This window comes from Leptodactylus fuscus, chromosome 7 (assembly GCF_031893055.1).
Source record: "Leptodactylus fuscus isolate aLepFus1 chromosome 7, aLepFus1.hap2, whole genome shotgun sequence".
Lineage (NCBI taxonomy): Eukaryota > Metazoa > Chordata > Amphibia > Anura > Leptodactylidae > Leptodactylus > Leptodactylus fuscus.
The window spans coordinates 20,612,360-20,638,932 of NC_134271.1; the positions used below are offsets into that span (position 1 = coordinate 20,612,360).

The 26,573-nt window shown below is 44.8% G+C and overlaps 1 protein-coding gene across 1 annotated transcript in view; it reads right to left on the reverse strand.

Moving 5' to 3' along the window:
* Positions 1-447: 447 nt before the first annotated feature.
* SLC25A22 (solute carrier family 25 member 22) overlaps positions 448-26,573 on the reverse strand; it is a 45,406-nt gene continuing 19,280 nt past the window's right edge. The window contains exons 2-10 of the mRNA XM_075281325.1: positions 22,098-22,200; positions 19,409-19,534; positions 16,816-16,871; positions 14,557-14,647; positions 7,995-8,113; positions 7,262-7,418; positions 6,674-6,828; positions 5,066-5,141; positions 448-1,728 (exon numbers count right to left, since the gene is read on the reverse strand). Coding sequence (XP_075137426.1) covers positions 1,575-1,728; positions 5,066-5,141; positions 6,674-6,828; positions 7,262-7,418; positions 7,995-8,113; positions 14,557-14,647; positions 16,816-16,871; positions 19,409-19,534; positions 22,098-22,117 — 954 coding nt within the window. The 5' untranslated portion in view covers positions 22,118-22,200 and the 3' untranslated portion in view covers positions 448-1,574. The remainder of the gene's footprint in view (positions 1,729-5,065; positions 5,142-6,673; positions 6,829-7,261; positions 7,419-7,994; positions 8,114-14,556; positions 14,648-16,815; positions 16,872-19,408; positions 19,535-22,097; positions 22,201-26,573) is intronic.

The window sequence follows — 26,573 nt, forward strand, 5'->3', positions numbered from 1 at the left end:
ACGGACCCTATAGACTATAATGAGGTCCGTGTGGTTTCCACGTGCGCTGCTTCCAGGACTTTTTCTCTCTGCAAATTTCACGGAATGGCCCATACACAGATGTGAAGCGGGCCTTTGTCAGATGCATGAACGGCTCGATGTGTAGTTGACCACTGTACTCTATATACTTCATAGTGGATCTATCAGATCTGTGCTGCTCCATCTCCTAAAAGAAGATATTGGGAATGTATGATCTACCTGTAACTATGCTTCTCGCCACTAGTAAGGGCCAGGACATCACTTCTCCGACCTCGGCCTTACCTATATGTATGTACACAGGGAAGGTTGTCAGTCAATGAGGTTAGAAGAAGCCGCCCTGTAAACTAGTGCTTGCTGAGAGACACATTTACAGGGCTGGATCATTTATTTTTTCGACAGCTATCACTCCTGACCTCCCCTGCTCATCATATTACTCCTCCCCAATCATATACGTGCATGCTCAATTTGGATGACCATGCATGTTTTCTGAACGGCCATAGGTGAGGAAGCTACTGTCGGACATCTCTGAACACGTGGCTTCTTCCTATGATCAAAGGATCAGGTATGTTGAGATCCAACGGTCTTATTGTTGTGTCTCTCAATATCTGGTATCAGGGGAGAGTCTGGGGGCTTCCATACACATCAGATGGTTGTCCGGGTCCATCAGATAGGTGAGTTTGGACGATATATATCTAAAATGTATGGTCAGCGACACACAAAGGGGCCATAGTAAAGTCATGGGTTGTACCAACGGTCTTACACTGAATGTTGTGACGTTGGCGTCCATTCTATCACACCAAAAAGTCACCATGAAACCCTAACCAATAAAACTATAATGGCCCCCTATACAGCAATGCTTCATCTGCTGTCAGTGATCTTAGAAGATGGAGACGCACAAATATATTGCTATAATAAACCCACAAGCAACCGCAGAGTTATCACAATGTATATATGTACATAGAAACACAAATTGTACAAAATGTTCCACTCAACCAAATATATCCGACTTGTAGACATGATTATATATGCTTTTGGTAAAGAACCGTCTAACCGGGCCAGACATAAATTTTCCACATAATCTGACAATTAGAATAAATTAGAATAAATCTTATTGGAATGCTTTCATCCGAGATCACACATTCAGTATTACCAATAAATACACATTCTAGATCTGGAGATGTGAGGATGGTCATGAGACCAGTGTGTTGCAGGTCCATGCAGCGGAGCAAACAACTAATGATACAATTGTACTCTTAAAAACAAAGGCCGTCACAATCTGTTCCAGCAAGTCGCGAGTTAAATTTGCCTGAAGCAGATTCCTTGGAGTTGTTAAGCTCTTGCCCATTTTCGGTATGATTGTTTCATGCCTTCAAGTAAGGAAAGCTAAGTAAAGTTCTGCAAGTAACCTCAACACATGTGGACCATACCACTGCGCCGGTAAAAGGAGGTCTTCCATTGTGTAAACCCATGACCAATAAATAGGCAGGGGCAGGAAGAATCCATTAAAAGGAAGCTGAGGGAGCTAGGAAAGGGGGGGCACGATTGGATGGTTGTCATTAATCTCGCTTGGAAGGTAAAAAGCTCAAAATAAATTCACCAATTCCTATAAAATAGACGACTTGTGCAATTCCAAAGAGTGGAGCAATGACCAAAGCTCGGCAATATGCCCCCTTCAGGAAAGCAGCGGGACCCTCGCTCCTCCAGATCTTCCTGTGAATAGAAAATAGGGAACGTGTTGGGAAATAGGGTAAAAGCAATTCAAGTCTTTATAAAGTATTAGTCCTACGTTTGACAAATTGATGCAATATTTATACCTCAAGCCTAGTGTGATGAGGCCGGAGCTGGCAAAGTAGGTAGTTGCCCTGGGCTCTAGATAACCTGGGGCTCTAGGCACGGTACATATAGCCTAGGAACATGTCACAGACTTCAGGATACAGAAAGACGCCCAAGGGTGAGCATCCCTCTTATGTCTGTGCAAACTCTTCTCTTCATTAGTGTTCTGTTATGGGTCTTGTAACACACATGAGGATCCCTATTATTTATATGTTAGAGGTGCCCTAATATTTTTTGTTAGACTCCGGGGTACAGAATTCGGGAAAAACAACCTAACACAACTCTACCATACTCCTAGTATGCGCTTCCCGTTCTGTGTCTGTTTTGCCTATTGCTGCCCCAGCCATTCTTCTACTGTAGGCCCCATGTACCAACGCCTTCACAATCATCAATATCATCATCTTCGTCACCCCCCCCCCCCCCCCCCTTCTATACAGCTGTGTCCAGTGAAACAGGATTTGTGATGAAGAGGTATCTGGCTGACATGTTGTGACATCTTTTACTTATAAATATTGAGGGGGGGCAGGAGGTCTATAAAAGAAATTGGGGATCTGTATATGGAGGTGAAGTGTGATTTGGGGTCTGTATTAAAAGAGGGGTCTGGCCTTCAATCTGTATAAGTGATAAAGATCTGGAATGAGGCCTGTATACAGTCCTATGAAAAAGTTTGGGCACCCCTATTAATCTTAATCATTTTTAGTTCTAAATATTTTGGTGTTTGCAGCAGCCATTTCAGTTTTATATATCTAATAACTGATGGACACAGTAATATTTCAGGATTGAAAAGAGGTTTATTGTACTAACAGAAAATGTGCAATATGCATTAAACCAAAATTTGACCGGTGCAAAAGTATGAGCACCTCAACAGAAAAGTGACATTAATATTTAGTAGATCCTCCTTTTGCAAAGATAACAGCCTCTAGTCGCTTCCTGTAGCTTTTAATCAGTTCCTGGATCCTGGATAAAGGTATTTTGGACAAACAATTCAAGTTCAGTTAAGTTAGATGGTCGCCGAGCATGGACAGCCCGCTTCAAATCATCCCACAGATGTTCAATGATATTCAGGTCTGGGGACTGGGATGGCCATTCCAGAACATTGTAATTGTTCCTCTGCATGAATGCCTGAGGATTTGGAGCGGTGTTTTGGATCATTGTCTTGCTGAAATATCCATCCCCGGCGTAACTTCAACTTCGTCACTGATTCTTGAACATTATTCTCAAGAATCTGCTGATACTGAGTGGAATCCATGCGACCCTCAACTTTAACAAGATTCCCGGTGCCGGCATTGGCCACACAGCCCCAAAGCATGATGGAACCTCCACCAAATTTTACAGTGGGTAGCATGTGTTTTTCTTGGAATGCTGTTTCTTTTTGGACGCCATGCATAACGCCTTTTTTTATAACCAAACAACTCAATTTTTGTTTCCAAAATGAAGCTGCCTTGTCCAAATGTGCTTTTTCATACCTCAGGCAACTCTATTTGTGGCGTACGTGCAGAAACGGCTTCTTTCTCATCACTCTCCCATACAGCTTCTATTTGTGCAAAGTGCGCTGTATTGCTGACCGATGCACAGTGACACCATCTGCAGCAAGATGATGCTGCAGCTCTTTGGAGGTGGTCTGTGGATTGTCCTTGACTGTTCTCACCATTCTTCTTCTCTGCCTTTCTGATATTTTTCTTGGCCTGCCACTTCTGGGCTTAACAAGAACTGTCCCTGTGGTCTTCCATTTCCTTACTATGTTCCTCACAGTGGAAACTGACAGGTTAAATCTCTGAGACAACTTTTTGTATCCTTCCCCTGAACAACTATGTTGAACAATCTTTGTTTTCAGATCATTTGAGAGTTGTTTTGAGTAGCCCATGATGCCACTCTTCAGAGGAGATTCAAATAGGAGATCAACTTGCAATTGGCCACCTTAAATACCTTTTCTTATGATTGGATACATCTGGCTATGAAGTTCAAAGCTCACTGAGGTTACAAAACCAATTTTGTGCTTCAGTAAGTCAGTAAAAAGTAGTTAGGGGAATTCAAATCAATAAAATGATAAGGGTGCCCATACTTTTGCACCGGTCAAATTTTGGTTTAATGCATATTGCACATTTTCTGTTAGTACAATAAACCTCATTTCAATCCTGAAATATTACTGTGTCCATCAGTTATTAGATATATCAAACTGAAATGGCTGTTGCAAACACCAAAATATTTAGAACAAAAAATGATTAAGATTAATAGGGGTGCCCAAACTTTTTCATAGGACTGTAAGAGGGAATACGGACTGAAGACTATATCTACAGAGGCTAGGACAACAGGCACTAATGGCCACCCAACAGGAACTAATGGCCAAACAACAGACACTAATGGCCATCCAATAGGCACTAATGGCCAAACAACAGGAACTAATGGCCAAACAACAGGCACTAATGGCCATCAAATAGGTACTAATGGCCATCCAACAGAAGAATGGACTTCACACAAAAGTCGTGAACTTAATCACCATTTATTCACAAGTAGTATATTCACAAGTAAAGTGAGTCACTCTACTTGTGAATACATTACTTGTGAATAAATGGTGATTAAGTTCCCGACTTCTGTGTGAAGTCCATTCTTCCATTGAGATGGGTTGGGACCCTATCTTCACACTGCTGGAAGGAATACTGCATCCCTGTATACTAAGGGCCACCCAACAGGCACTAATGGGCATCCAGTAGGCACTAATGGCCACCCAACAGGCACTAATGGGCATCCAATAGGCACTAATGGCCACCCAATAGGCACTAATGGCCACCCAACAGGCACTAATGGCCATCTAATGACCATCCAATAGGCACTAATGGCCACCCAACAGGCACTAATGGCCATCCAATAGGCACTAATGGCCACCCAACAGGCACTAATGGCCACCCAACAGGCACTAATGGCCATCCAATAGGTACTAATGGCCAAGCAACAGGCACTAATGACCACCCGAATATTATGTGCATACTGTGGCCGCTTTCCATAGGGAGCTATTTCTTAGAAAAACAGGAATATGCAGACGCCCAAATTTGAAGAGTACTTTGGTCTACTTCCTAGAGAATATTGAATGGTGGGCCCCCCCAAATTATTTTATCAGGTGGGCCCAAGTAACCTCAATCCAACACTAAAAACCCTTAGCATTTACTTCAAGAGCGGAGTAACTTACATATTTCTAACATTTGGTCCTTATACTTACCTGGCACAGTCTATAATCCCTGAGTATGTATCCTCATTTACACCCCTCTGTAAGGATTGCAGTCTGGTTTTTATCACTGGAAAACAAGAATTAATATGGCGCGGAGATGTTAAAATCAGCAAGCATATAAATAACCGAATAGCAATAATGTGCATGGAGATCGGAGAAATTCTGATAACATTTTACTAAATAAACAACCCCTATGTTCAGCTGTTGTATTCCAGTATCATAGATCTACTCATGTACCCCACTGAAGAAGCAATAGCAAGTGTTCAACTTCTCTACAGCGCCACCACTGGGGAAATTAAGCAAATTGTCAGCGATCGGTCAACAACCTGCTAAACATAGACCCAAATTCACTAAAAACTAACTAATAATCTAGAATAAGGCCTCAGGTGCATGGCTGAGTGTGCAGGGCAGGGGGGGGGGGGGGGTGATTATGTAGACCAGGGGTAGGGAACGTACGGCTCTCCAGCTGTTGCAAAACTACAACTCCCAGCATGCATACTGGCTCTGCTGTTCTGGGAACTCCCATGGAAGTGAATGGAGCATGCTGGGAGTTGTAGTTTCACAGCAGCTGGAGAGCCAAAGGTTCCCTATCCCTGATGTAGAGGAATGCACTGAGATGTTATCCAAGTGCCGATTGTCCCCCATCGATTTCAGTGGGGGGTTCTGATCCGTTACAATTTCACAGAGTAGAATAGTACCGGACAGCACACCCGGACAGAACATATGGACAGTACACTCGGACAGTACATATGGACAGCACACTCGGACAGTACACATGGACAGCACACTCGGACAGTACACTTGAACAGTACACCCGGACAGAACATATGGACAGTACACTCAGACAGTACACCTGGACAGTACACTTGGACAATACACTCGGACAGTACACATGGACAGCACACTCGGACAGTACACTCAGCGCACTTGAACAGTACACTCGGACAGCACACTCGGACAGAACATATGGACAGTACACACGGACAGCACACACGGACAGCACACACGGACAGCAAACATGGACAGCACACACGGACAGAACATACGGACAGTACACTTGGACAGCATACTTGGACAGCACACTCGGACAGTACACTTGGACAACACACTCGGACAGTACACTCAGCGCACTTGAACAGTACACTCGGACAGAACATACGGACAGTACACCTGGACAGTACACCCGGACAGCACACACGGACAGTACACCTGGAAAGTACACCCGGACAGCACACACGGACATTACACTCAGACAGCGCACTGGGATAGCACACTAGGTTGTGTACATGGGGCCTTAGACTACACAATCACACAATGCACCAAATTCGTCCCCGTCTGGCTTCAATGGTGGGTTCCATTCCACTCTTTTCCTATGTCATGGAGCAGGGTAGATAATAATCGATATGGAGCATCGGGCCCCACATCAGGAGAGCCCGGGCCTGCACACGTAGTGATGTCTACGAGGCCTCAGAATATTACAACATCACAGAACATGAACCCAAAGACTGAAGTGTTATAAATATAATGACACAACCCACATGCAATAGATTTTTGGCACTTTTGCTGGCGTTTTCTTATCCCTCTACTTCTAAGACCTACCATCACAAGGGTTAACAGCGACCGCCGCCGTGCTCCCGGCCGCACAGCCTGCAAGGAATGACACAAAGAAGGGAGACTTCTCATCCGGCGTTTTCTGCCCTAGTTTGTTCAAGTTGGCGAAGAGAGGGAAATAAATAATTGAGAAGGGCACATCCCTGTAATACAAAGAAATGGTGGCGTTAGCGGGGCTATAACTATAAGGGATGACAGAGCAAATTATAGTGAACGTGGAGACACGAGGCCGTGCAGCTGTCTGATACCAGACGTCATTGTAACCAGTGACAAGGAGCTGGCACAAAGGAAAGTGTCACAGAGGGGGGCAGACTGGCACAGCACAAAGGAAAGTGTCACAGAGGGGGGGCAGACTGGCACAGCTTCACATAACATTGCGGCCTACTTCTTCTATTCTGGCAGATGTCTTTAGTCCTTATATAGAGGCCTGCTGCTTTACCTATGCCCAAGAGTCGGTGTATTCAGTATCCACTAGTAATATTGTAGACAACGTGAAGCTGCTGTGGTTATATTACACATAATACAATGAATAGCTGTTTATCTAACCAAGTATACGCTGATACCGGTGGTACTAACCTTAGTATAGTGGCTCCCAAGCCTTTATACAGCCCAGCAATGCCTTTGCTTCTCAAAAGTTCCTTGGAAATTGCCATGGCAGTGGGTCGTGCGGAGCTGGTCTCTACCGCGGCACCATTCACACCAGCCTGGGCGGCCATGAGCTTTTTCTGGGCAGCTGTGAAAATAAAATGTGCAAAGAGTTAACGCCTATTGTTACATCCGAATACATAACCAGTATACATTGGGGGACTTATTATTATTAGACAGAGAGACTGGTACAGGGACTTATCAGACCATGAAAAAGAGGAATTTTGCTTCTGGCGCCACCTAATGGAAGGTAGCCCCCCTATTCTGGAGGAGTCATACGAGTTTTGCTATTATTCCCAGATTATGTCCTAAGGTTTCTTTTAAAAACTATGGAAAAAACCTGAGACATAAACTAATAAAAGTATCTTGTAGGGCCGTCAGCACAGTTTGCAATTTTTTTTCTTTTTGACCAATGGCATCTTATATGGTGCAGTTTAATACGTTACAATATAGTGTTAGATTTCGGAGGCCCTTTACTGGGACACAAGTGTATTATGACTCCATTATGCACAGGGCCATAGTAGGGTGTAGAGGCCTTACTGCACTCTTGTATGCCTCTGATTTAGTATGATTTTACATGGGGATCATTCCCAAGAAGCTTACATAGGGTATGGAGGTCCTTCAAGTGGTCACCTGACCCTTCCAATGATAAAACATTTCTTACCCAACCTTCCCGCATCCTGTAGCTGGATTTTTAGCATCTCCATAGGCGTAGTGACTATTACTTGACATGTTCCTGCACCACAACCAGCAAGCATCTCCTTTATCAGTGTGAGCTTCTTCCTGCAATGTAAAAACCGCACTGGCGTTACATCCGAGTCCATTATTTTACTGTGTTTTCTGGTGTTTGATAAAACACGCCATTTTATGCACTGGAAACACTCGTATGCTTGGAAAGCAAAGGTCTGACGTGAAGCTTTATGACCCAGTGCAACATACATAAGAGCGAAACGTAATACAGGGCAAAAGGACCTCTTGGACTGCAACCATAAGCACCCCGTATTCTGGTTATAAGGTAACACCTAGCCAATGGATAGGTAAGAACTGCTCAGTGTGAATCCAACCACTGGAACCTCTAGCTATCACTAGAATGGGGATTCTTGTGTTTCTTGGTCCCCCCAACCATAAGACAGTCGAACATACCCAATGCTACTCTACTCGTTCTCTATAGGACTGAAGTAGATAGTCAAGTACAAAGCTCTGAATGGAGTGGCAGGGCATATGTTTGCAGATGGTCGGTGGGGGTCCAAGTGATTTCTTCCACACTGATCTCACAGTTATCACCTATCCAATGGATAGGTGATATCTTGATACAACTGGAATATTCCTTTGGGCTAAAACCCCACGTTATGGGAACACAGCGATTTGGGCTGCTGCAGAAACTCTTTACAGTACCAGCGAAGTGAAAGATTCTGGCTAATCCCATCTACTCATTGCAGACCCCCCCCCCAAAAAAAAAAAAAAAAAAAAGTGCCAATTTCACCCATCAGGCATTCTCCCTATAGACTCAAATAGGACGAGGCCACATGCGGCATTCATTTTACAGTTTACGCAAAGTGGATGGGATTCTACCAAATATGGGCAACGGGCACTGTGATTTCCAAAAGCGTTGCGGTTTTGGAAATCGCAGCATGTTCCTTATACCTACGGAGATGCAGGCGGTTTCCCTATAGGTATAACGGAAGCAGAAAGTCTGCAGAGGAAACCTTTGCCCCCAGTAAAGACCCCCATTAGAATCAGTGGCATTTCTGCGATATCTCATAGAACACCAGGCCACATTATATACAGTAGGTATATACGGATTAGGAGCACAATATACAAGCCGTACAGTATAGGGTATATTTCAGCATATTCCGCTGGGTGTATATGCTTATGGCAGAGCCCAGGAGATATCTGTATAGGAATTAGGTCAGCATTAAATGTAGTCTGCGACGAAACATATTGTCAGTGTAATATTCCAGATCGCGCTGCGCTTCTAAGGAGCTTATGGGTTGAGTCATTGTGACATGACGTGAGTTTCTCAAACAGGACGCGGGTCAGAATCTATTCTCAGCTTGTTTAATTGATGGAATAGTTCCCAAGTCCTGGCTTATTAGCTATTACAGCAGGTGGCCGCCCGATGTGGGCTACAGCCCTATAGTCGGGGCCGTCTAATTGGGCTTAGAAAGCGAAAATCAATAAAATGTCATTATTTGTTAGAAATAGCCGTATGCCTGGAATGTCATATTCACTCCCTGGTCACACCAGACATTTCAATAATTATTTAATAATACATTATTAAAAGGCGTATACCATGTGGTATTTGACCGAGTATGAGTATTTAGAATACCGTAGTATATACCTACTCGATCAAATACTACTCGCTCATCAATATTGCTTACTTTGCTTCACTTTTTTACAACGCTCGTAATCCACACACATACACAGACACTAATATTCAAGTAATAGGGGCAGCACAGCGCTCCCATCCACTGTATGGTGGTTGTAGGGAACTGCAGCACCACTCCTATTATGTGAAAAGGGGCAGACTTCACGTGTTTCCCCCTCCGTGAGCAGTTTTCGGCACTTGCAGGCTTCCAAAACAGCCGCGTGGTGTAAGTTCTGGCTATTGGACCCCCCATTTTAGGTCAGAAGACCCCTTTAATAAAGCGTATTATAATATTGTCCCCAATGCCTGCCAACAAAATATTAATCAATTATTAAAATGACATTTCCGTAGACATGCCGCGATTTACAAACACACACCGGTTTCTGATATGTCGCTGTAGATACTCTTCTGCAGTGTGTGGTTGGCAGCGCTTTTCTCTCTGCATTTTTGATGCGGAAACCACACGGACCCCATTATAGTCTATAGGGTCCGCAGGTTTCCTTAGGTAACCGTTTTTTATGCGGATAGTTTTCCTTTCGCGCGGTCCCAAGCAGACTCCTTGATCAGAAACCTGAATGCAGATGTGAACCGGGCCTGAAACATTATAATACACCCTGCTTTAGATATGCAGCAAAGAGTAAGTCAGAGAGGGGTTAATTTTCTGCAGATGACTGCAGTACGCCGTGTGAACATCAGGTGGCATCCTCGCTCATATACATGTAGGTAAAGCAATTCAGGCCTATCAAGTGCTGCAGAAGCAAAAAATGTTATATTTTGGAGCGCAGGATGATTCAGGTCCATCTGCCCCTGCTCTCGCTCCGCTTTGTTGCACACTGTAAAGGGAACACTTCAGAAGAAGAAGAATACAGATGTACGTGGATGGGATTCTGGCATGAGAACAGTCAAGAAAGATGTGACTCAGTGTGTTCCTCCTCCTGCTCTCTGGCCATAGCCCCCCATTAAGCGCTACCTCCCCTGCCTTCCGGTGTGCTGCACACGTGTCCTCTGATACTTTACATATACAAGTCTTGTGCAATAGCGTTCACGTGAGAGCGGGCGACTTCTGATCTCCATTTTACAGTTTACCTATAAACATACTTTCCCTAAAAAGTTAGGTCAGACTATGCACACACTGTGCCCAAACCTACAGAGCAGAAAAAGCCACTGTCATGTTTCCATTCCATAGGCGCCATTCACCAAACAAAGTTATAAGAGCGTTCATTCAACCGCCATCTGGTTGTTTACTGTACAAAGGGCTATGGCAAAAGAAACCTAAACCGTGCAGTGTATACTGTATTTTTACAATTGGTCCCTGTATGTGATGGATATCACTGTATGGCATATGTCACAAGTCTCTATCAGTTATATATATTCGGAGAGTATACACCCATGGGAATGAGCAATGCAGTGTATACACTGCCTAACTGTACTGCAACTCTCTATACACTGGGTTTGAGCCACAAGTCTAACTACAAGGATAGCAGACATGGCAGATACAATGGGGCCCAGTTCTAGGGTGCAATTGGTGACAGCTATGGTTGATGGAAGGGGATATGGGGATTGACTGCACCGCCATTACTTTACTGGGACTGCTTTGCTTTCTTCATATGTTGTAATGTCACATTGTATACAGTGATCTTATTATATGTACGTCATCCCATTATAGCAGGGGTAGGGAACCTTGGCTCTCCAGCTGCCGTGAAACTACAACTCCCATCATGCTCCATTGACTTCCAAGGGAGTTATAAGAACAGCAGAACAAGTATGCATGCTGGGAGTTGTAGTTTTGCAACAGCTGGAGAGCCGTATGTTCCCTATCCCTGCATTATAGCTATGATGCTATAGTGAACATTAGTCCTGTACTGTGACATCACTCTGTGCATTATTCCCATAAAGACCATAGTAATCGTACACTATGTGCTGAGCTAGCATGGTAGATTGGGGGCCCCATTACAAGGTTTGCTATAGCGCCCCATGGTTACTTGTTGCACCCCTGGTTTGAGTTTTTCCTGGTATATAAATCTGAATCCACAGATGCAGTGTGTACTTGTCCATACTCTGCAAATCTGCACCTAGGCCTAAAAGATCAAAGCTGTCAGCATGCCCTGCTTATAAATCTATTAAGACTGCGGTATTATATGCCAGCCTTAATAAAGGGTCCAACTGGCCCAGGGAAAGAGAGATTTAGGAAATCATAAATCAGTCAGGAGTCCCTGCACCAAAATGGAAATCTACACCAGTTAGAATTCCCCCAGTGTCTGTATAAGACTTGGTGACTTATGTTTCCAGCTGTACAGTAGGGGGCACTATAGAGTAAACTATACACAGTAACTCCAGGACAGCATTGTATTATAGGAGCTCAGATTAGGTGTCAGAGGTGGCCAACTGGTTCTTGTACATCTACAGAGCTGTTTGTTTGCAAAGTTAATGTAGATTATATATCCAGTTCCAATATATACTATGGCTCCACTTACAAAGTATGACAGGCTTTAAGACTGGTAGCCATGGATGCCACTAAGGAGACAAGGCTGGATGGTATCCAGAAGAACCATTATCTACCAGCGGGCTACCTGTCACCGGATAATTCAGGAATCGGCTGCTTATAAGGTCCAGATGAATGGACCTGATCATTAGGGAGAGTTTTTTGTTGCAGATTTTGCCGCATGACAAGATGGCCACCCCAATATCATGTACAGAAAATGTTTCCTGTAATATTTGGATGTCCTGCTGTATAAATGCCGCCACCCGCCAAGAATAACTTTAAACACGATGCTAGCACTTGGTATTTTACCCCCTCTTTTTCTCTGCCCCATTAGATGAAGTGAGTGTCTTTCTTCTAGACCGGCCGCCCCCACTTTCCCTGTATACTCTGCCTCCTCTCCATCTGTTCCCGAGCGTCTCCTCATCTCATTCCTTATCTGCTCATCCACATTATCTTTTCCATGCGGCCTGTGCGCTGCCAACAAATACTAAAATTTGGAGCAAAAACAATCCACACTATGTTTGAAAATCAAGTGTGATCCTCTATTGTGTAGCAGCAACGTCCCCTACTATTGTATAATGCTCCATTGGCACTTCCGTACCCAGGATTTCTATATTCTATAGCTCATATGGCATTGGCCCATCACATATGGGCTGCTATTAGAATGATCACACTAAGGCCTCGTACACATCTGCGTTGGTAATCCGTTTGGGGGAGTCTACATGGGGACCCCCCCTTCCCGAATGGACTACCAAACGCACTGGCAAGTGGTGTGCCAGTGAAAGCACATGGACCCCATAGACTATAATGGGGTCGATGTGTTTTCCGCACGGTGTCCGTAGGGAACATGTGTACAGGAAAGTTCTTCACAATCTACTTTCCTCTCTGCATGACTCGTGCAGAGATTTCACGGTACGCACACGGACCCCATTATAGTCTATGGGGTCCGTGTACTTTCACTGCACATCGCTTGCAAATGTGATCGGTAGTCCTTTCAGGGGGTCCCCATGCGGACTCCCCAAACAGATTACGAAACACAGGGTCAGGTAACAGCTATCCCTTCCAACCTCCCAATACTAATGCATGCTCAGCTTAGCCAAGTGTGCATGTGTATAAAAATTAACTTTTATTGAGTGCTCCTAAAAAGGTGTAGCAACATATATACATACAAAATATATAAACAAACATAAAACAAAATCATATAGGGGTAGACAATGCTACAAATACCAACTTGTCAGCCATGGAATGTACACTGGATGGCAACACTAATATCATGGTACAAAGGGCTCAACCATAGCTAAAACTGAAAGTGTCCAATAATAAAGTGTTGTAAATGAAAACAACAAATAATCAGTGTAATAACCCACAGATAGCTATGAGACTGCCCACATAGGATGATCCAAGATTAGCCTCCATACATACCAACAGTAAAGGGGTTTTCGTCCCCTGACGAAACCTGTCAAGCACAGGTGAAACGCGCGTCGGGTCCCTTTACTGTTGGTATGTATGGAGGCTAATCTTGGATCATCCTATGTGGGCAGTCTCATAGCTATCTGTGGGTTATTACACTGATTATTTGTTGTTTTCATTTACAACACTTTATTATTGGACACTTTCAGTTTTAGCTATGGTTGAGCCCTTTGTACCATGATATTAGTGTTGCCATCCAGTGTACATTCCATGGCTGACAAGTTGGTATTTGTAGCATTGTCTACCCCTATATGATTTTGTTTTATGTTTGTTTATATATTTTGTATGTATATATGTTGCTACACCTTTTTAGGAGCACTCAATAAAAGTTAATTTTTATTCATATATTTTGTGTGGCTGGTTCACTTTGTTGCTATGGTCATTTACCCACACATAATTTGTTATATTTGCCTCTATTGTTTACAAGTGTGCGTGTGTGCTGAATGAAAGCCGCTCCTTAAGATTGGGCATGTTGAAATCCATCTACCCTATCCTTCTCTCTCCTGACATCTGAGAGTTGGAAAGGCCCCATACACATTACATGGTTGGCTGGTCCTGCTAAAATCAGTAGGTTTGGCCGACATCAATCTAATGCGCACGTCTAGTATTGGGTTACGGCATTTTGTGACCAAATGTATTGCAAGAAGAGGAATCCTGGGACATCATTGTAAGACGTGTTTGTTCTGAAGTTGGTTTTAGTCATCGCAGGAGATTGGCGACATATTATATGTCTGTACTAGCACCTAACATGCTCACAAAATACATAATATACATATGAAATATCGATAGCTTTTATATACTGAGCACAGTATGATCATTGTGTCTGTAGTGGCAGCTGTATGTCCTGACATACACATCTATACAATGCAGACATGACATTCCCCGCCTAGACTTTACATTACTCACCCATCTTTGGACAGAGCTTGTCTGAAGAAATCATTAGCGGCTAATTTGATCGCTTTTTCTGGCGTCACAAGAGTTAAATTTACAGCAGCACCTGCAGACATATAGCAAGTATGAGAGCCTGCACGTGTAATAGCTGGAAAGTGCTTAATGTGCAATATTCAGCTTTATATTAAGACCATATATCTTATATGTTATACAAATATGCAAACTGTATCCTGGAAAAGTCATCCATGTCATTAGATATAAGGTCGCCGGGTGTATCAGTAGTAGGAGCGGCTCACATACTAGAGGCGAGTTACCAAAGTGTCATATTCACTGCCAAGAATCTGTGGCCATAGGACACCCCCAAACCACTGTAATGGCTGGATGGGTGCAGGGGCACGGAGGCCGGATATGTAACGTTTACCTTGGTCTTAAGCAGTATTCTGCACACAGTCAGCCCGCAACGTATCCGTGCACTGTATGCCAATACATAACCAGCCATTCACAAGGGGAAAACCCGGAATCAATCTATTTGTGGGGCTGAGCTCTGATGACAGACTCCCTTTACTCTACACTGTATTGGTCAGCTTGTTAGCTCTACCCCTATGGTAGGTACACCCCTATATATGCGCTTGTTGGCTCTCCCCCTATGGTAGGTACACCCCTATACATGCGCCTGCTGGCTCTACCCCTATGGTAGGTACACCCCTATACATGTGCCTGCTGCCTCTACCCCCATGGAAGGTACACCCCTATACATGCGCCTGCTGCCTCTACCCCTATGGTAGGTACACCCCTATACATGCGCCTGCTGGCTCTACCCCTATGGTAGGTACACCCCTATACATGCGCCTGCTGGCTCTACCCCTATGGTAGGTACACCCCTATACATGCGCCTGCTGGCTCTACCCCTATGGTAGGTACACTCCTATACATGCGCCTGCTGGCTCTACCCCCATGGTAGGTACACCCCTATACATGTGCCTGCTGCCTCTACCCCCATGGTAGGTACACCCCTATACATGCGCCTGCTGCCTCTACCCCTATGGTAGGTACACTCCTATACATGTGCCTGCTGACTCTACCCCTATGGTAGGTACACCCCTATACATGCGCCTGCTGCCTCTACCCCTATGGTAGGTACACCCCTATACATGTGCCTGCTGCCTCTACCCCCATGGTAGGTACACTCCTATACATGTGCCTGCTGACTCTACCCCTATGGTAGGTACACCCCTATACATGCGCCTGCTGGCTCTACCCCTATGGTAGGTACACCCCTATACATGTGCCTGCTGCCTCTACCCCCATGGTAGGTACACCCCTATACATGCGCCTGCTGCCTCTACCCCTATGGTAGGTACACCCCTATACATGTGCCTGCTGCCTCTACCCCCATGGTAGGTACACCCCTATACATGCGCCTGCTGCCTCTACCCCTATGGTAGGTACACCCCTATACATGCGCCTGCTGGCTCTACCCCTATGGTAGGTACACTCCTATACATGTGCCTGCTGACTCTACCCCTATGGTAGGTACACCCCTATACATGTGCCTGCTGGCTCTACCCCCATGGTAGGTACACCCCTATACATGTGCCTGCTGCCTCTACCCCCATGGTAGGTACACCCCTATACATGTGCCTGCTGGCTCTACCCCTATGGTAGGTACACTCCTATACATGCACCTGCTGCCTCTACCCCTATGGTAGGTACACTCCTATACATGTGCCTGCTGGCTCTACCCCTATGGTAGGTACACCCCTATACATGTGCCTGCTGGCTCTACCCCCATGGTAGGTACACCCTTATACATGCGCCTGCTGGCTCTACCCCTATGGTAGGTACACTCCTATACATGTGCCTGCTGGCTCTACCCCTATGGTAGGTACACTCCTATACATGTGCCTGCTGGCTCTACCCCCATGGTAGGTACACCCTTATACATGCGCCTGCTGGCTCTACCCCCATGGTAGGTACACCCCTATACATGTGCCTGCTGCCTCTACCCCCATGGTAGGTACACCCCTATACATGCGCCTGCTGCCTCTACCCCTATGGTAGGTACACTCCTATACATGTGCCTGCTGGCTCTACCTCTATGGTAGGTACACCCCTATACATGCGCCTGCTGCCTCTACCCCTACGTACACTACTTCTATTGATGGCATCTGTCACCTTAGCACAACTAAAAGGTCAAGACTTTTTAGAAAATCCCTGAGCATGAAGCCAATAGGGACCAGTCCTACGGCATGTTTACTGGAGCCTAATACGTACCTCTGTACATGCCAAAATATCCCTCTGAGCGTATAGTCTTGATAAGGCAGTCTGACCTGTAGATGAAAAATAGGTTTTTAATAACTGATATTGTATATCTGAACTGAAGACTACATTCACATGTGGCAGATTTGTTCTTGAAACGACTCCCATTCTTCCATTGTTTCTGCAGCAAACACACACGAATGGGACAGTCACAAAAATTTCTACAACAAAACCATGCCATGCCCTGTGTGAATATACTCTCAGGCTGAGGCTCCACGTTGCGGAAAAAAAACACAGCAAAATCTGCAACAAAAAAAAGCTATTTTGATAGAAAATTACACCAAAAACATAACTGAACAGATCATTTTTCAGTATTTCATGTGTCCAGCCTTTGATCCCTTAGACGTTGTCCCTTCTGTTTTCCAGGCGCCTTGTACACAGCGCAGTATTTCAGTCTGAACAGTTGGGGGCAGCTTCTGCTTCTCTAATCTCAGACACTCTCATTGATGTACACTTTGGACCCTGGGGCGGAAAGTGCATTGTTCTGAGCACACCGGCAGCGTCTTTGTCTGTTACACACGTCTTGATCTTCGCAGCAGTGACTTGTGGTCATTAGTTTGCTCTAGGCCGAATCTTCCAGAGGGTGTTGCATAATGTACATCAATTTACTTATACCTAAAGGAGTTTTCTGGGGTTCACAATAGTGATGGCCACTCCTTCAGGGTAGGTTATCAATGTCAGATCTAATTGTCTGACCATGGTAAAGTGCTGCAGCCTCGTCACTGTTCACACGTCATAACTATAGAGGCGGAGTGTTGGGTGCTGCAATGTTACCCCTCGTTCACATCTGTGTTTGGTAATCCATTCGGGGAATCTGCATGGGGACCCCCCAAACGGACTACCAAACCCATTTGGAAGTGCTGTTCAGTAAAAGCACACAGACCCCATAGACTATAATGGAGTCCATGGGCTTGCTGCGTGATCTCGGAGAGGAAAGTAGATTGTGAATTACTTTCTTCCCTGCAGAGATCTCACAGCAAGCACATGGACCCCATTATAGTCTATGGGGATCTGTATGCTTTTACTGCACACCGCTTGCAATTGCGTTTGGTATTCCTTTCCAGGGGGGGTCTCCATGCAGACTCCCCAAACGGATTACCAAACGCAGATGTGAACCAACCCTTAGACCACTCAAGAGAATGAGACAAAGGTACAATACCCTGCCTCAACACTACTAAGTAGACAGTGTTACCAATGATAAGGACTCAAAGGCTGCAGCCCCAATATCACATGGATCTATGAAATAGCTACAAATACCATAAATTATGAGTGACCGGACCATGTCTAGGAAACAGCAAACTGCCTTATGGCCAGGGGTGTTCCTATAGAGCAGGGATCCCCAACCACTGGTCCACGGACCAGGACCGGACCATTGGCGGGGGGGGGGGGAAGGGGTTGCCAGTCCGAGGGGCGGCGGGCTGGCTTCAGTCTTAGCTGAATACTTCACAGTAGGCTACGGCGCTAAGGTACCATGTAAATTATCGGGTAGCACGGCGTCCTGCAGCTGTTAAGGACGCCACAATAGCTGATTGTTTACACGTTACCTTAGCAATATGGTCTAGCGTGAAGTATCCAGCCTAGCGATTCGCCATGTCTGCTCAGATGCCCGTGTCACGCCCGCCTGCCCCACAGATCATCCTGTCCACATGGTGGTGCCCACCTATAACCCCCCCTGTATGACCAAAGCTCCACCCCGCCCTGCCAGACCATAGAAAAATGGTCTTGGATGAAGCCGGTCCCTGGTGCAAAAAAGGTTGGGGATCACTGCAATAGAGGGTGCAATTGTATCCGTCTACCAGACCCTGGATCCTGAGAAGACTCCAAAGGTCCCACTGCCACATAAAATATATGTTCTATAATATATAGCTATAGATACATCTTCTAAATGGCACAAGGTATTAGGGATTTTGGAGTCTAGGGGTTTAGGAACCTCAAGCTATGTCTCTGCTTGTGTCCTACTATTACTATAAGTGTGCCCGCACACATGGACCCCCGGAGCTTGCCCATATATATGTATTACATGACATGGAAGATACCGTTTAGCCTCCGATATATGTGTAATGTGCTTCATACTCTGCATTGTTATCGTGTTTCCTGTATCTCAGCTTGGATGTTTACTTTGTGTGGTTTCAGCATCATATGACTTCTCCTTCGCAACTCCAAGGACACGGCAGAGGGCAGTCTCTGAGACGTAGGAGACATTATTGCTTTCCTTCTACATTGTGACTTGTAAAGATCAATAATCACTAAAATGAAAGATGAGCCAAGGAAATTGATGCCTGCCATGTAGGTATACGGGATATCTCAGGGGGGGATATAGCGGGTATATAAAGTATACAGATCAGCTAAACCAGATGGGTGTGGGAGCAAATCTAAATGGTGCCGAAATAATATGGGGTCTTTAGGACTATTTAACCATCTTAGACAATTTAGAAATCAGCTAACAGAATGAATGACAGATGGGTATACTTGGCATGGCTGGGTATAGGATATACAGGATTAGAACATGCGGACAGCTTGTATGTCCATACAGAACCCTCTCACTTACATGCTGGTGTACATTCTTTGGCCATTTTGCTGGTTTTGTAGTCGAGTCTTGGCTAGATCAATAGGAAAGACGCAAGTAACGCCAATTAATCCAGCAATTCCTCCATTTATAAGCTTAGCGGGCAAACTGCAAGAGACAAAAGAGAAGTATGAGGTGTTATACCCATGGGCGTAACTGGAGGGGGTGCAGTCGCCTCCGGTCTCAGAATCCATAGGGGACCATAGTGTCCCTCTCCCCAATGTGAAGAGAGCAGTATTATAAATGTCATGCATCATAGTCGGGGGGCCTGGAATAAATTTTGCATTGAGAGTAGGCTTTGGTTCACATCTGCATTTGGTAATCCGTTCAGGGACTCCACATTGGCACTGACTGGACTACTGAACGCATTTGCAAGTGGTGTGCAGTGAAAGCACACGGACCCCTTAGGCTATAGCGGGGTCCGCGTGCTTGCCGTGTGCTGCCCGCATGAAACATGTGGACAGGAAAGTAGATTGTGAAAGGGGCTCTATAAGCAAAATTATGCTGATAGAGCCCCACGTATGCGTGAATTGCCTTTAAAAAGGCTATACAGGCACCACTAATCTAATTTTAACCCCCCCCCCCCGCCTGTTTTAAAATAAAACTATAAAAACATATATGTAAATGATACCTGAACGTGCACGCTCTGCGTCATCTTCACCTTCCTCTTCTTTCTTCTTCCAGCGACGTCCTCCTGTCCTGGCTCCTCCGCCTTCATCTTCTTTTCTTCTTGACGTTTGCGAGCGTTCTGCGCATGTTCGCGTAGTTCTAAGGATACTTAGAGCTACAACAAAAATGGCGGCGGCGCGTGCGCAGTAGTGCTCTGGAGGGAGCGCTACTGCGCACGCACGGGATTTGAACACAACCCGCCGGAAAAACAGGAGATGAAGGTGGAGAAGATCCAGAAGAGGAGGACGTCGCTGGAAGAAGAAAGAAGAGGAAGGTGGGACCAAAGATGACATCGGGTCATGCACGACCGCCCATCGTGCACGTTCAGGTTTCAATTCGATATATGTTTTTAGAGTTTTATTTTAAAACGGGCGGGGGGTTTTAAATTAGATTAGCGGTGCCTGAACAGCCTAGGCTATTCACACATATGTGGGGCTCATACAGCAAAATTTTGCTAATAGAGCCCTTTGAAATACCTTCCTGTCCGCATGTTCCGTGCAGAGATCTTGCGGGAAACACACGGACCCCATTATAGTCTATGGGGTCTATTTGCTTTCACTGCACACCACTTGCAAATGTGTTTGGTAGTCCGTTGAAATCACAGCATATTATGCGAGTATTTTTCTACAATACATGGACGGGATTATCCAGAATCTCACCATTTTGCAGGTTATATAAAACATCGGTCAAAATACTCAGTTTTTGCAACGTGGGACTTCAGCCTAAGGCTAAGGCCCCATGTTGTGCAAACGCAGCTTTTTTGTTGCAGATTGCAAAGTCAAGAATGGCTACAGAATAAATGGAACAGATATAGGAAGTCCTTCTACCTTCTGCTCAATCCACTCCTGGCTTTGGCCCAAAAAACAGCACCAAAATCTGCAACAAAAAAAGCTACGTTTCTGCAACGAGGGGGCTTTAGCCTAAAGCGGTTTTCCAGGACTTACTGAAGAGTTATGCTTCATCAATAGGTGGTTGTGGGGGTTCGACCCCTGTCGATCACTTGTTTGAAGAGGCTGCAGCGCTCATGTTTATCAGTCCTATGGTCCAATCCCCTGCAGTATAGATCCAAATCCACTGGCTTTTCCATAGGTATAATTGACTTGCTGCGATTTCCAAAACTGCAATGGTTTGTGCACCACGTGGAGCCCTGGCCTTAAAGGGAACCTATCAGGTGGTGTTTGCACCTCTATGTCGCTCCTCACTAAGCTTTCTGTTACTGAATAGCCAAGATATCAGCTTTTTAATACCTTCTACAAATGTATCTTAGCAGTCCCAGAGGACGGGGAACAGCTTCATCTAGTCCTAGAGTCATTGTATGAAATCAGGTCAAATATTGTTTCTGATTCTTGGTGTAGATTAGGAGTCATGCCTCTGAACTATGGACCTTGAGACGTTCTCTAAGGAAGGTGAATACTATGTGTCCTGGTTACACATCTCAGGCTGTTCAGAGAGAGAGGCTCGAAGTTATATTTAGTGTTTTATATTGTATTACAATATCATGGGCAGAGAGTGATCGCATTCATTCTAAGAATCCACGCCTGGCACTTGCCCAGGTACGACAATAAATAGTAACTACAGTGACAATGCCCATGTCATGTACGGGCAGAGGGCACCACACAAGACAGCCTCAGGCTTTGGCACGGAGATACATGAATGCCTAAACTAGTAGAATAGATCAATGGAGATTACTTCAAAAAGGACCGTTCATGTCCTCGTGGATGTGCGGTTTTATATACCGCTAGAAGGCCGACAGTGCGCTGAATTCTGACACTAAGCTAGGAGGAATGCCCTTCTGACAGTGGGGAGATATCGGCGCTGAAACTAAGGGCACCGATATCTCCAACCGCGGGGTTACATTCAAGGAAAGCCAATGAATTCAGTATATAATATATATAATATATATCTTATCTTATCTTACATAAAACCGCACCAGGACATGTAAAGTAAATGGATCAGAAATGATAATCTGAATATAAGCTATGATTTTTCCCTTCATGGTTACCTGATTTGTTTATCAGCCATTTAATAGCAACCTATCCCAGATTAAAGCTCAAGGTTCTTCCTCCTGTCTGGTGATCGCTATGGTGTCTCGGGTCTGCCAGCACCTATAAAGACAAAGACAAGCGGATCATTCACATGAATCAGAAGTCATTTCACTCTCTCCAGCATGCATACCTAAGGCCTAAACAACCATAGTTAGATGCTATATATTATCTGCAATTGCGGGCCCGGGTATACGGAGCCATTCATCTCTATGAACACACAAAGAGCTCCAGCCATGGATGTGGGTCCAGGCCGCAAAATATAGAGCAGGTCCTGTGCCTGTCCATTCATTCAAATGTATGGGTTAGTGATATTCATGGATGACATGGATACCAAGTGTTTGTAAAATGGAAGCTGAGCTTTAGTTGCTATTTGATCAATGAGGTTGATAATGTATTTTAATACTTAAGACGTCTATTTGCTCTCAGGGGATCTGGCTGTATCTACGTCTCTTCTATCAACTATATACAGTATATCAGCCGCAGCAACAAATCTCTCTAGTTTGCTGTAATGTATTAGTCTAAAGTCCAGGCTGTTTCGCTGACACAGCATTGCTTAGGTTCAGACTGGTGGAGTTTTCCACGTATTCTGGGAATGACAAGTCCGTGGCTAGGTCAGTGGGTTCCTGGGTCCCCCTCTAAAGTGGAGGAAATATTGCTACAGCTCTATTTATGACTGAGGCCCCACTAAGCAGGTCGTGGCGAAAAAGCTACGCAGGGAAAACGCAGTCAGTAACGCATCGCTGTTTTGTTCTGCAAAGCTATCCACAGAGGTTTCTGGCGTTCCGGAAGCCTAAAGGGTTGTCCCACCATTTTTTTGATGTCCTATGAATATCATCCACCTTGCGGTTACTGTAAAACACCACGTTTTTTTGTAGCTGTGTTCACTGGACTTTGACAAAAGGTTTGGGGCTCGCTCATGCATTACCCAGGAATAACCCTGTAACATGGTTTCCTGAAATATCTTCTACAGGGTTAGCGGTTAATGGAAAGATGATCCTTTGTCACGGGAATACTAAGCAAATAGTTCTGTGCTATAGTGAAGGCTCGGCGGGTGGGGGTGCGATAAGTGATATCATGTGCTCCTGTGATTTGTACGTATTACACTAGGACTGTGCTTTATGTCAGCGCAGATGGAAGCTTAGGCCTGGTTTACATCTGCATTCGGGTATACGTTTGGGGAGACCGCTTGGGGACCCCCGAACAGAAACTTATACGCATTAAAAGCGGATACCTGGAAACCCGCGGAACCCATAGACCAGTGATGGTGAACCTTTTAGAGACCAAGTGCCCAAACTGCAACCCAAAACCCATTAATTTATTGCAAAATGCCAACATGGCGATTTAATCTTAATACTGTGCGGATCCACAATTGTGGACAATTACGGAGGGTCTGTAATAATATCACTTGTCTGCTATTAAACAGATACTGTGTGATAATAAAAAAAGTGAAGGGCCTACACATAGTACAATCTGCTCCACAGTGGCTGATACATAGTACAATATGCTCCACAGTGGCTGATACATAGTACAATCTGCTCCACAGTGGCTGATACATAGTACAATCTGCTCCACAGTGGCTGATACATAGTACAATCTGCTCCACAGTGGCTGATACATAGTACAATCTGCTCCACAGTGGCTGATACATAGTACAATCTGCTCCACAGTGGCTGATACATAGTACAATCTGCTCCACAGTGGCTGATACATAGTACAATCTGCTCCACAGTGGCTGATACATAGTACAATCTGCTCCACAGTGGCTGATACATAGTACAATCTGCTCCACAGTGGCTGATACATAGTACAATCTGCTCCACAGTGGCTGATACATAGTACAATCTGCTCCACAGTGGCTGATACATAGTACAATCTGCTCCACAGTGGCTGATACATAGTACAATCTGCTCCACAGTGGCTGATACATAGTACAATCTGCTCCACAGTGGCTGATACATAGTACAATCTGCTCCACAGTGGCTGATACATAGTACAATCTGCTCCACAGTGGCTGATACATAGTACAATCTGCTCCACAGTGGCTGATACATAGTACAATCTGCTCCACAGTGGCTGATACATAGTACAATCTGCTCCACAGTGGCTGATACATAGTACAATCTGTTCCACAGTGGCTGATACATAGTACAATATGCTCCACAGTGGCTGATACATAGTACAATCTGCTCCACAGTGGCTGATACATAGTACAATTTGCTCCACAGTGGCTGATACATAGTACAATCTGCTCCACAGTAGCTGATACATAGTACAATTTGCTCCACAGTGGCCGATACACAGTACAATCTGCTCCACAGTGGCTGATACACAGTACAATCTGCTCCACAGTGGCTGATACATAGTACAATTTGCTCCACAGTGGGCCCCACACAGTATAATTTGTTCCACTGATGGGTGCCTACAGAGAGGGCTCTGAGTGCCACCTCTGCCAAGCATGCCATAGGTTCGCCATCATGGCCATAGACTATAATAAAGTTTTGCAAGCAGCACTTTTCTCTCCATATGTGTCGTGCGGAAACCACACGGACCCCATTATAGTCTATGAGGTCTGCGGGATTCCTGAAGGTAACCACTTTTTAATACCTATAGTTTTCCGTTTGGGGGGGGGGGGATCTGAATGCAGATGTGAACTGGGCCTTAGGGTAATAAGAAAAGCTATACTGAACTATAGTCAGTGCTGTATACAATGGCGGCCCTAAGTACTGTATTATAATCGTGTTATAGCATATTAGATGGATGACAACAGAAGCTTTGTAGATTCTCTAAGGGCAGGAGGATGGCATGGTAACCACACAGTCAGATTATTCATCGTAGCCTATATACATATATGATTAACCCCATCATATCCTGTCCTAATATTTTGCATGCTGCACAACAGGGAAGCAGACGTACATTCCTGCAGTGGCTGCACTCTATAGCACGCTGCCTTCCTTCGGGGTGGGATGTCAGTGACAGCCTTGTTCTTTGCTTTATGATAGGGAATAGATAAAATTCCAACGAATTCAATCAGAGATACAACGTTACTGTGAACCTAGTGTTGTATCTCATAAGTGTATGCAGTGTAAGGGTGTATTCACACTTACGGGTATAAATTAGGAAGATGCATGAAAAAGATTTCCCTGAAGTATTCCTCTGATGTATGCTACCGTACAGGCATACACCAATAGGTTTCCATGTATTAAAAAATACATACACTATGGAATATTCTATTTCTACTGAATGCCGCTGTATATAAAGGCACAAAAGGTTTCCCCAAAGTGTGGGGGTTGCGAGTCACGCACTTCTATGCCCTGTGCTGTGGTCCCCATGTGGCCAGTGATGCATGGGACAGGTTTTAAGACCCTCCATTAGCAACCTTGTTGGGACCAGGACGAGTCACCTGGTCAGATGTCCGACCACCTGGACTGACTTAGCCTATAAGGAGAGGTTGCACCGTCTGGCGCCACTGACTACATAGCCAAACATCTTCCTGCTAGCAAGAGCCAATAAACGTTGGCTCGCGTCGATCATATGATGGCTTGTTCACTCCATTGTCACTCCAGAAATGCCACCATAACTGTGGTGACTGTGCAACAAGGTGGAAATGGTGTCTGTACAACATTAATTACTATGTACACTTAATTATCATGTGCAAACTTCTAGAATGGCATAGTACAGGAGAATAGTGGTCAGGAGAATAGAGGCAGAATATAGGAGAATAGAGAGAGAAGAGAGAGAGAATACAGGAGAATAGAGAGAGAATACAGGAGAATAGAGGAGAATACAGGAGAATAGAGAGAGAGAGAATACAGGAGAATAGAGAGAGAATACAGGAGAATAGAGGAGAATACAGGAGAATAGAGAGAGAGAGAATACAGGAGAATACAGGAGAATAGAGAGAGAGAGAATACAGGAGAATACAGGAGAATAGAGAGAGAGAGAGTACAGGAGAATAGAGAGAGAGAGAGTACAGGAGAATAGAGGAGAATACAGGAGAATAGAGAGAGAATACAGGAGAATACAGGAGAATACAGGAGAATAGAGAGAGAGAGAGTACAGGAGAATAGAGAGAGAGAGAGTACAGGAGAATACAGGAGAATACAGGAGAATAGAGAGAGAGAGAATACAGGAGAATAGAGAGAGAGAGAATACAGGAGAATACAGGAGAATAGAGAGAGAGAGAATACAGGAGAATAGAGAGAGAATACAGGAGAATAGAGGAGAATACAGGAGAATAGAGAGAGAGAGAATACAGGAGAATACAGGAGAATAGAGAGAGAGAGAATACAGGAGAATACAGGAGAATAGAGAGAGAGAGAATACAGGAGAATACAGGAGAATAGAGAGAGAGAGAGTACAGGAGAATAGAGAGAGAGAGAGTACAGGAGAATAGAGGAGAATACAGGAGAATAGAGAGAGAATACAGGAGAATA